This window comes from Ambystoma mexicanum, chromosome 3p, assembly GCF_040938575.1.
Source record: "Ambystoma mexicanum isolate Mex_15411 chromosome 3p, UKY_AmexF1_1, whole genome shotgun sequence".
Taxonomy (NCBI): Eukaryota; Metazoa; Chordata; class Amphibia; order Caudata; family Ambystomatidae; genus Ambystoma; species Ambystoma mexicanum.
This window is the reverse complement of record NC_090925.1, coordinates 595181740-595194045: the sequence shown is the minus strand read 5'-3', so window position 1 is coordinate 595194045 and position 12306 is coordinate 595181740. Positions and strand designations below refer to the sequence as shown.

The following is a 12306-nucleotide window of genomic DNA, read 5'->3' as shown; positions in this document are numbered from 1 at the left end:
CTGTGTACTATGATTGTTAATGGATAATGAGTAGGAATAGGTGTAGAAGCAAAGGAAATGTTGAAGTTCAAAGTTCCTACATCAGTAGAAAATGCAGTTCCGAACTGTCCACGAAGCAAATCTTATCGCAAAGTGCAGACTGGTTCTCAGACACGTCATGCCGCACGCCAGCATATGGCCATGTGGCACTGCCTGGAAAGTACACAATGAAGTCAGACGTTTGTAGAAGTCTACGGATGCAAAAATCAGTTGAAATGGTTGCAAAAAAGTGGAAAATGGCCGAGTTTTAATGTGATACTTTGTAAATTGGACATAATTAGTGCTAGATTGGGCAAGTATATTAGTAGGAAAATAGCACGTACTGCTAACAATTTTTTCAGTGAATTTCATGGGTTTTTAAAGGGACGTTCTGGATAAGTTGCACCCAGGAGAGTAGCTCAGCGGCAACGTGCTCACCTTGGAAGCAAGACGCGAAGCAACACCGGTTCGATCCCCGGGTCCGCGCTTAGAAAGCTCTGGGTATTTAAGCGCGTTATAAATATGCAACTAAGGCAAACTATGCAACCAAAACAATTCCTGTAACAGCGCCTCGATGCCCGTGGGCTGTGTGAGCGCTTTAAAAATGCAAATAACCTATGAAATTCAATGAAAAAAACGTAAAGGGACATTATGGTTACAAGCAAAACTGAAAAACCCTGGAAATGCGCCAGATATGGTAAGCCAAGCAACCATAACTCACGCCATCACTCTGCACTGCTAAGATTAGCAGCCAGGACATCAAAGATGACATCACAAATGTCATTGATGACATCATGTGAAATTCATTTTGATGAAGTCCCTACAAGGGGTTGTGTTTATATTGTTGGTAACAAGTAACAAGACGTCAGGGGTGATCGGGAGACCTATCATGAACTACTTTATTAAAGAATGTACTCTAAAATCATTGGAATGTTATACAGAAACCTAATCATATATGAACATAGGCAATGACTGCGGAATGCACCATAGAAGTACAATATTTATAATCTAGTCATTTCAGATAGTACAATAGTGAATGCTACCTTAGAGCTTTGATTAATGTTAAACATGTAATAACTAGCTAACAATTCAAGACTTAACACTTGTGGTAGTACAAACAATACATCCGAAGAACCACAATGCAAAGTAATCAGAGGCACATACAGGGAAACGAAAGGAATAAACTGCATCAGAAAACGTTAACATTAAACTTTATCTTCATGTATACAAATGAATTGTGTGTTTAAGGCCTGCTCACCCCCCGCCCCCGCCACCCCCATGTATGCACCATGAGCTGAGACCAAACCGTAAGGAAAGTACAACATAATATGATAAGATTAACGTTTAGATATATAGCACCTTTTCAATTTTAACATTTTGACTGTCAGTATACAAAACCACATGGCCGTTAGTGAACAAAAACAAGTGGCCGACAAAACAAGTGGCCGACATGTGATGTATGCACGATTTTTGGGTTCGGGCCCAAAATTAAAACTTGACCACAGGATGTTCGGGCAGCCCCAAATACCAAGATATGGGTTAAGTATCCCAACATATAGGACGAAAGGGACCCTTCCAGGCAGTCGCTGCCGCTCTCCCTCCCCCATTCGCTTGAGTCATGGAGCCACAGCGTGCCACATCAGGACTAACCAGGGGTTTGAGGGTATGGAGTATCCTAGCAGCACAAGATAGCCCTGTACCCAGAGAAGTTATCTTCTCTATGAGACTGAGCACTCATTACCAACAGCACTCTGGGGACTTAATGCATTCAAAGTGTCAGCGTTAATTAAGGAAAATCACAAGGCCTAAATATCTCAGGACCCACTATTCACAAGGTGGAAGAAAATATCCCTGTCAGTGGTCTGCCAAGGCAATTGCATTCTTGAGCATCTCACTAACCCCGAGACACAGCAACCTGTTCAGACAATATTCCTCCCCTCTTGAAAATGCTGACAGTGGACCTAACCAGATGGCTCCCACTAGAGCACTGAGTTGGGGAGTGTTAGGCAAGAATTGATGTAACCCTGTGGTACACAACACTAGTCCTATTGGGATTAGGTAACCCACCTTTTGGTATAGCCTGTACTACACAAGTTGGTAGTGTGACTGCGCAGGCAGGCTCATCTTAAGAGGGGTAAATGTGAGCGGTAGCAATGAAATTCACAAATACAAGTAACCAACACTTACACTCATGGTTTTAGTTAAATAGTTTTATTTATCGGTTTTTAAATGAGCATTCTCCAAAAAGGAGAATATAGGTAAAATCTACTTTAAAATACTTTTCCAGAACACAAATCTAGTAGATACTCTTTAGAGATGCTTTTTACACATTTCCTACACCCTGAGGTTACTTCACCAACTAGGACATTAATGGCATTTATATATCACTAGTACACTTTGTAGATCCTGTCACCAACAGAGTTGGTCCCCAGGCACTCAGGCGGATCTGTAGGCAAGGAGGGTGGGTAGGGTTAGTCGGGTGGAGGGAGATAAATTCCTATCCCTGACAGCCCCACGTTACTTATCAGACAAATTTACTAGATACAGCACATCCAGACCGACTAGATCTCCATACCTGCACCAACTAAACATCCCTAGGTTCAACCTGAAAATAGCAGGGGGAGCAAGCTTCCCTGTACTAGCCGCAAAACATTGCAACACACTCCCTATGGAAATCTGATCAGATTCCTCATTCTGGTCATTCAGAACTAAGGTGAAGGCTTTGCTCACATCTCAGCAATAATTGGCTACTCGCTCCAATACCATAATTGTGCTACCTTTGGACTAACCATTCTGTAACCTGGTCTATTTTTGGCATTTATTTCCTGTCCTCTGTTATGTACTACTGTTATGTACTACATGTATAACCTATGTAACATCTGTAACCCAGTTACCCCAGGGTTTGGCTGCGCTATACAAATAAACTAGGAGGGGGAGGGAGGGGGGGTGGGGAGAGTGAAGGCGTGTGCTGTTAGTGGCTTCAGTTCGGTATACACCGTGCGCTGAGCTTTGGTGCAATTATCTGACCAGGTGAGAGAGTGCTGTAGGTGCGGTTTGTGTTAATCGTTGATGCAGTGTGGTAAAGTGCGTGTGGTTTGCTGGGCGAGAGATGGTTGTGAATTTTTTGGGTAAGTAGAGATTTGAAAGTTGGTTTGTATCCTGGTTCTAATACATCTTGTTCCATTTGAGTATCTGTTGGTGGGGTTGTTGCAGATTTTATGACTGTAGTGATGGCGCGGCACGCTCCCTGCTGTATCCCAATGAGCCTTATAGGATTGGGTTTGTCCATTTCTCTGGTGTTGGAGCCGAGGGTCGTTTTTTATCTGTTCCCTTGCTATCCATCGTGACATGGGTCTGTTGGAGCTTGGGTGTGGTTTAGGGCCAGGGTGCTATTGAATCATCCTAGTACTTCCGTCTTGGTCTGGCTATGTATTCGGTCATTAGTGTCCTATCATGGCTCTCTCGGTTAGTCATTCAGTATGTCATTGAGTGTCTTCCTTAGATTCCTTTTTCAGTTGTCGATTGCTTGGTGGGAATCCGAGGGGGTGTGTGCGTGTGCCGACCCCGCCCCCCCCCACCCACATGGGCAGTCTTCTAGTTACAAAGTGAAGAGCCAGGATTTGAGCAGGAAGGAAACAGGTTCTCAAGGCTATGTGAGCACTTAAATGTTCCAATGAAGTCTAGACAAAAACCTTTCCCAGCAATAGTAGTTTAAAGCCATGTTATCACCTCCGAGGGACAGTAAATATCAGTCAAGTAGACGAGGAGTCTGCAGGAAGCCAGGACAGCCAAAGTAAAATGGAGCACAGCTTATGGAGCAGAGACTTATTAGATAACAGTCTTGCAAAAAGTTAGTTTGTTGAAGAAAAATCACTGTAGGGTTACAAGCAACACTTGTGCAGGGTAGAGCTGAAAATCAACTCTAGCAAAGTAGCTACTGCAGTGTCAATGGAGAAGAGCGGAGCCAACACTAAGGTAAGAACCCCAAGTCAGAACAGTACCTTTGGTTAGAAGAGTGGCCCAGCTGGCTTCTGTCTGGTTGCAGCAATGCAGATCCTGGGTTCCTGGGCCTCAATCGTGGGGGCAAGAGTGAGGACCCCATGCAGCAGCAATTCATAGGTTGGTGGCAGCTACAGGCTCTTTTCAGAACAGCAGCACTTTGCGGTTTCAGCGCTCAGTAAACGGCACCACCGTGGATCTTGGGACAGGTTGGGCCTCTAGTCCTGCACTCTGATGAGGGGACTGATCTCTGGTTGTCCCACTTCTGGAGGGTCCTTAGGAGACTCCAGGAGCTTACAGCTGTATTGCAGACAACATACTAGACTGGATTTCTCGACCACTGGCACTTGGTTCCTGCAGCAGCAAGCAAGTACAGCCAGTCAGGGAAGATGGTGCAGTGGAGTTAGTCTCTGGGTGAGTTGGTCCCACTAACCAAAGGGAACAAGTCGACCATTCCGGAGCATCTTATCGCTCAGGAGGATGCAGCAAGCTTCGTTCATGGTCTCTTCGTTGGGTGTTCCTCGCAGTGGTCGACTGCCTCTACAGTCCCAAACCCCTCGCTTTTTAAGCATGTCTCTCCCATTCATGCACAGCCTAAGCTGTAACAAACAGCAGGGTGGCAGTAAGGACTGGGTGCATTCAGGCATTCCTAAAGACAAAGGACTGGGGGGGGGATTTTCATAAACCTCCCTCCCAGACACACTGGAGCGCGGAGGAAGGTTTCAGTACTCGGGTCTGCCAAAGGCAAAACGAACAAAGGGCTGAAACCTGGCTTGGCGCACTGAATAAAACCAAGAAGGATCCTACAAACAGAAAATGGTTAATAAAGAAGGCAGGGGCCCTTCGACAAAATAGTCACCCATGGGTGCTATAATGCACCAGAGGATTCAGCCTGCGGTAGAAAAGCACAATGGTAGGAGAATTAAACCACTGCCACCAGCCATTTAAAGTAGTGAGGGTAACAAAAATACATGAGTAGGCAGGATAAGGGGCTACATACGATGGTGTGTGCTGGACCTACAAAGAGAAGAGGTAAGTCAGTTTCACTTTACTATTCTTGGGAAGAGTAGTACACACAAAAATAAAAAAGGTATTTAAACCGTATGAGAAATCTAAAGGATTTCTCTGTGACACTGCACTGATGGTGCAGTGGGTCACCATACAAAAAGTAGGTGCCTATAGAGTTTTGTCAGACTGCAAAAACAAAGGAAACAATCCAAATCAGGTCAGACCACGAGAGAGAATGGGCTCTCTCCGGGGTTAAACAAAGTCCAACAAAGAGCTGGGGGTCTCTAAGGTTGAAGGAATTAGCACAGACATGAAGTACTACCCAGGTTCACACACACACACGTTCAATAGCTTCCCGATCCAAATGAGAATCCAACAAAATACTTAATTTGCAGAGAAAAATACCCTAGATATTCTGTAAGGTCCTTATCTTTCCACCGCCATGGGTGAACTAGGGGTTCCCCAACGTGCAAACATTAACTTCTAGCTACTCAAATAGCCCAGACAAAACTGGGAAGAACTTTTGGGCACAAGGCCCCATACCTCTTAAGGATGGACTTTTTTAGTGTTGCATCTCTGTGGACCTGTAGTGCTGCCTACTTATCTGTCGCCTCAAGCCCAGGTACTGCATCTCCCCTGCCCAAAAGTCTTCACTAGCTCCCAGTTCATGGATTAAATTCAAATCCCTCCATCATCCACAAGGCTTTCTGGGTCAGGGGACACCATATGCAACTCTTACTAAATATTCCCCATTTCGGCCTCTATGCTGCTCTGGCACCAACTCCTTGTCAGCCAAACAGAGGGCAGGAGGCTGATCACTTTCCTCAGCTGGATCCCTTCTTTGGAACGGCCCTCTGTCTTGAGCAGGACTCAAGATCCTCAAGACTCCTCGATCTCCTTCCTTCCTCCTCTGCTCATCTCAGCTGTGTGTTTGGTGTTCAGGGCCCTTATTCATCCTCGAGTCCCTGGCCTACACTGAATAGCGCCAGCTTCTGGCTATCCTCAGCACTTGCCTTGGCGCACCCTACACTCCTGGAGGCATGCACTTAGCTTACACTGTCCTTCACCAGTTGCGCACCCATGAGCACCTATCCCATGCCCTCTCCCTTCTGCACTTGCACTGTCTGAACACTCGAGGCATAGTAGGTTTCTCATCCCCTTTCCATTCCCTGTTGCTTTGTGGGTGATTTAAAATAGTATTTACTTCCTGTACAAGTGAACAATACTAATACTTACCATCCGTTGCAGGGGTCTATGTATTTTGCCCTACTCCAGTGATTGTATGCATCTTTTAGTCTTGCGTAATATTACACATTTTTCATATTGTTCTATGGACGTAAAAAATACGTATATTTATAACTGCCCAAGTGTGCTCCTTGACTTTTCACTGTGTACTCATTGGGACCCCTTACCAGGCTCAACCCTCCTGAGACTTAGCCAATACCACTCACTTTGCTACCTTGAACCGATTTAGCTACAGATGCTACGGTTGTCAATAGTCGTAGGTCACCAGTCACTAAACTAGGTTGGCCTTCTATACATCTGTCTACCAGGCCAGAGTATAGCAGACCGAATTCTGGATAGACCCAATCCAGACAACTCCTATATATTGGCATGGGACAGGGACCTCCAACATGATACCTTTTGAATCTTGGACGCATAACTAGGCGAGGGCACATACAAGCTCCAGATGCACACCCAAAGAAAACTCCTACAAAGTAATATTACAACGCAGAGTTTGCATAAACTAAACAGAAGACACCCATCCACAGGAGGGTGCAAATCCATAGGTACACCGTTTACAGTTATACTTGGACATGGATCAGGAAGGCCCTTCTGACATTGTGGGGGTGATTCACACCCATCATTATGCACATGCTTCAAGCAGCCTGGCTAACATTGGCACACACATGGAAATCCAGTAATTGCTGGTGGCACAAGGTTTGGGAAATATGGGCGTTGGAAAAAACATGGCGACCATAAACAATACCCTACCCAAAGACAATGGCTCCCCTGGGCGAGATACAGCAATGACACTAGATATCTGTCCCTGCACCCAACAAGCCACAGACCCAGAGAGATCTCATTCTAACAGACAACTGAAGCGTAGGGGACAAGGCACCAGTTAAAAAGAATAAACTAAGCGGGTGGAGAAGGGATTCCAGTCGAACACAAAGGGCATAATACAATGGGGAATTGTGAACTGACTGAAAGTGGGTAACCGACACAGCCGGTTATTTAAATCTTGACCATGCTGAATATACAGTCAGGATTTGGTCTGAATATAATTGTAGGCTTGTGGTGCCCCTACTTGAATTTTGTTATATTGAAAATGCGAAGTAAAGTAAAAAAGAAGAAAAGTTATCTTTCAATACTCAGGAGTTACTAGTTGCAAAGTAGTATGGTTACAGTATTTTAGGCAACATCCAATGTACGCCCCTTAATACTTATTGTAATGGAAATTACTCCTACTAAAGCAACAAAAAACCTCCAAAATAAATTACTGCCACTTACATTTCAGGAGCTGTATGTTCATGGGCAAAATAAACAGTATTTATATCTCACTCAAGCGCCCCCTTGCACATCTATGCATTACCTGGCCCACCTACAGCATGTAATCATTGAACCTGTGTAAAGGCACCCTGAAATGGAGATCTTGATTTGAAACTTTTGTCGCATAAAGCCAATATATTGTAAAACGTACCTTTCTTTTTATCTCCTGCCGCTACTTCAGAGAGATATCGGAAATAATCCCCTTTCATTTTCAAGTAAAACACTTTGCTTTCTGGCTGTGTAGCATTTTTAATGAGATAATCATCAAGCAGGCACTAAAAAGAAAAATCCAACAGTCAAGCAAACAAGTTATTTTAACCTATTGCACGTGATATTCAGGATGGTCTCCCATTTTTTCAAATATCTTATTAATTGGTTAGGTGCTTCAAGAGCATGCTGACCAAATGTACCTGCAAAATGCCCACATCATTTAACAGGAGACAGCAATACAGGCACAGTCGGCAACTTCAGAGGGGCCTTCTGAACATGAGTTGATCAATGCTTATCGAATTGAACATACCGGGACTCCTGTCTAGCATGGTTTCCTCCTGGCCTATCACACCAATATATCACATCCTCAAAATCGTTGCATCGACATCTGCACAGCTTGCTCTTCCTGAATAGTGATGCTTTCTTACATGGCAAGCTGGCAGTCTGCCTAAGCACATCATGCATCCAAACACCATAAACATTTCAGCCATCCAAAGGCAGGTCTAGTATTTACCATCACATTATCCCTCAGGCCAGGCACAGCAAGTAAACCACAGAGGTGATGCATTATACAGGTCGTGTCTCAGAGGCAAAAGGAGCTTTGCTCGTTTCCAACATCTAATTTGTCATAATTGATTTCATCAAGTGTCACCACCTCCACATTTTCTAATAAAGCGAATATTTGTTTATGCACTAGCATTTTGAGCCGAAGTAAAGTTGTGGTGGAGTTTTATCTTTCAGATAATGAATGGGCTCTCAGTGAAAGATTGATCAAAAGCATCATGAGCTAATTTAATGTTTAATTTCACCCACAAATATTTGTAGAAATATCAAATCTAAAACTAGTAGGGTCTTTTCACAGCACACGAACTTTATCCGAAGTTCTCAAATCAAATTTAAGTTTAGGGCACTTTGCTCGTACAACACTATCAGTTCACGGTTCAAAGAAGCAAACGCTGCAAGAACTCCAACATGCAGTTATTCATTACAGCATTAAAAATGTTACTTCTTAAAACATTTACAAAAACGAAGTTATGGCAAAATGTTTGAGATTCAAATGTTAGGGACCATTATAATGCCATTCTATACAAACGGGTAAGTTATACATGTACTGGCATTTACTAGGCAACAAGAAAAGAAAATTGTGAGTTACCAAAACGTCTTTGCATATCTCCTGCAATTCGACTTCAATTTTATCTCGGTATTCCCTAGACATCTGCTGTTTTTTCTCATTCCCCTCAGTTTTTTGCTCAATGCTGGAGATGACACGCCAGGAAGAACGACGGGCCCCGACAACATTCTTATAAGCTACTGAGAGGAGATTTCTTTCTTCGTTTGTGAGTTCATTTCCAAATTCAGTAACCTGCTTCATCGCAGCAGCCATGTCATCATACCGCTCTGCCTGTTCAGCAAGCTTGGCCTTCTGCACGAGATCACTTGTGTCCATATTGATAGCTAGGAAGGGAAGGAGAGGAAAAAAAAAAAAAAAAAGTAAAAAATGAACTGGCTTCCTGAATTTATTCATAACAGTTTTGCTAGTTGTACGTTGAAACCATTAACACACTAATTCAAATACAGCAAACTCACTACATTTCCAACTTGAGAAACACCTTTATTAAACGAATATGCTCTGTTGACGCAAGCTGAAGAACCATGGAGAAACACCCAAGAGTGGCGGCTGAGCATATGTATCTTGTGATCAGTACCCGTTTATTTCCTTTTGCCCTATGGTCAATTATTTACTGATCATAAATTAACCATCACCGTCTGTACATACCTGCAGAGATGGGATTTGAAATTGCAATTGGTAAAATGCGAACACTAGATTTTCACTGTTTAAACTAATGCAACAAGCCTAGCACTGGTAGTGCTGGCCAAGCAGACAACCAAACTTTAGTAATGGACCATGGTAAACTTAACCCAGGGCTCCACCAACTAGTCTGAATCAGAGTAAACGTTACACACCGCCCCCCCCCCCCGCAACAACCTAAAAAAATATAGGAAAAAAGTAGTGGCCCAGGCATGCACCATTCTATTACCATTTAGAGTCAAGGTTTCAAAAGGTGTAATTACAGCCAAAAATATATCACCATAAAATAGAGGTATGTTAGGTGAACATGCTTTTATGCTGCACCAAATAACCACTGTAGTGGTTTCAGTGTACCAGCGCTTGTGCACAATGGCCTAATCTCCCCCCCCCCCCCCCCCCAACCTCAGGGGTATCCTGATTAATCTCTGGAAAAAGCTAAAAGCTAAATGAGTGCCAGATTTGAGGGCGGGGGGCCTTATTTCCATGGCAGGGTTCGAAATGGAGGGGGGAGCTGGGAGCCATTTAACTACTGCTTTAGCCTAGAAGAGCCTGGTTAGATTGACATCTTGCAGATTACAGGAAACTCCCAAGATCACTTAAAATGCCCGGGTGCTCGATTCCATTAATTTGGGAGTATAATATTATGTTGCTAGAAAAAACCAACAGCGGCAGAGTTTCAAAGATCATCATTTACCGCATAGTGCAGGTTTTTTGGAGAAGAGGGTTATTTTCTCCAACGGCACATAGGCACCAAATAAAGCAAAGATTGTATCAGTTTATTTTGTATGGCGACAAATGCTCGCCTCCATTTGGTGTTAATTACTTCGCTGGTTGAACTGGAAGATCAATTTTGTCAGTGCGTTTTGGGTCCTGCAAAAGGCACAGCGATGCAACTCATAAGGACATTACTTGGCTGAATCTCCCTTCCCTTAATAACCTTATTGTATAATAACTGTTCATAGCAAGTCCATCCCACAAAGAAAAAAAAGATAGGGACACCATGTGGAGGGAATTACATGAGTGAAATTTGCATAAAGGCAATGTATTTTTATTAAGATATGTGAGGCTAAAAATTGAATGCCATTTTTTAAAAAGTGAACACTGGCATAGCAAAAATCTTAGAAATAAACCAATCTACGTCTGGTGTCGCGTTGTTGCATGATAGCATGAGGGTTTATCTATTCAGAAGCCACAACTATACAGGACCATTTTACCCTGTAGAGTTAAAAGTTTCATGAAATTAGTTTGACCTTGCTGGAAACAGAACATGTTGATCGCAAAAGAATGCCAGCAATGTAGGCTAAAAAGTAGTGAAGACGTTACACCAGCTACTGATCTCATACCAAGATATCAAGGGGGCTAGTTTTGGGTGAGCTTGAGGGAAATCAGTTTTGGGATGAACTGGATTGATCACCTCGCTGGGTCCCAAAATGCATCTTCCAATCAGCCCTACAGATAAAGGGTGTATCGGCCACTTTTGCTCACTAAAAATTGGCAAACGCTCACAAAAATGAAACCAGTAAAAATACTCCCTACAAAATACAGTAAATTGACACATCTGGTGGGTCCGTGTGTGCCTGCTTTCACCCCCACACACTGGTGGAAATGTGTGGGCCAGTAGTTCGCATGGTACCACAAGAAGAAACTAAAACTATCATTACAGCCCGATTGGAAGTAGTATAATGTGTAAGAATTACTAGGTGAAAAAGTACAAAAACGTGTATTCGCTTATAAATATGCCCATTGGGAATTGGAGTAAAAACGGAGTAAAATATTGAAAATCTTATCCAGAGCAATACTTACAAAGTTGGGTCATTACTAGATTGGAGCCCAAATACTGCTTAAAACGCTTTAGTATGGCTCATAGCCATTAACCTTGACATTAAGGATATGAATTTGTGATCCTTTTAGCTAGGCAGTAATATATGGTATGTTGGGTTAGGCTTGTATTCGTTATATAGTAATTAGGTGAAGGCTACTCAATACATTTGCCAAGTTAGTGGTTTTGGATTGTACTGAAGGTCTGAGAATAACCGATACGAGATTCGTAGTGGGATATAAAGAGTGGCACCCCGCGACCAGGACCGAAGATAAGTGATGGCCGTTGCACTTCAAAACACAAAAGGATTGCCCCATCATTAGTGTGTCAAATTTCAGCAGTGTTGGTATTCTGAGGTAGCACCGGACACCAACCAAAATGTATCGTGGCCCCAATTCAAAAATGTGTTTCTTCAGTTTCGATTAATTGAACCCAATTCATATTAAAAGCATGCCCTTTGCAGTTTACACGTCAGCCAGCAGGCCCAAAAGTGCAGGTAGTTTTTAAACGTTCGTCATAAATCAAATGAACAGAAAGTTGGGGTTGGTGGTGGGTAGGATTGATAAGGGAAGAGACAAAGGGCCGATATCGTATTAGTTTAATATTTTCAATGGTAAGTCATTGAAAAAATATGATCTCTATATTCATTAGATCTCACTGCTTGTGTAATTTAATTCCCATTATTCACTCAATTTCTCCATTGTATATATTGTTTAATCAATAAACTATCCGTATAGTACTCACATTGTAGTCGACGTACTTATAAGTTACCATCTATATATTTATACAAAAAAGTCGTTGCTTATATCAAAGCAATGTTGCGAACATGTTAGCGACAACATGTCCGCATCAGTTTTGTCAATTCATTAAAAAGCCATACATAGTAAAA

At 42.8% G+C, this 12306-nt stretch overlaps 1 protein-coding gene across 2 annotated transcripts in view; it reads right to left on the bottom strand.

The window, feature by feature from the left end:
* YWHAB (tyrosine 3-monooxygenase/tryptophan 5-monooxygenase activation protein beta) overlaps positions 1-12306 on the bottom strand; it is a 114355-nt gene that overhangs the window by 82573 nt on the left and 19476 nt on the right. For both annotated transcript variants that reach the window (XM_069651350.1, XM_069651351.1), the window contains exons 2-3: positions 8942-9243; positions 7730-7853 (exon numbers count right to left, since the gene is read on the bottom strand). In XM_069651350.1, the coding sequence (XP_069507451.1) occupies positions 7730-7853; positions 8942-9235 (418 nt within the window). In that variant the 5' untranslated portion in view covers positions 9236-9243. The remainder of the gene's footprint in view (positions 1-7729; positions 7854-8941; positions 9244-12306) is intronic.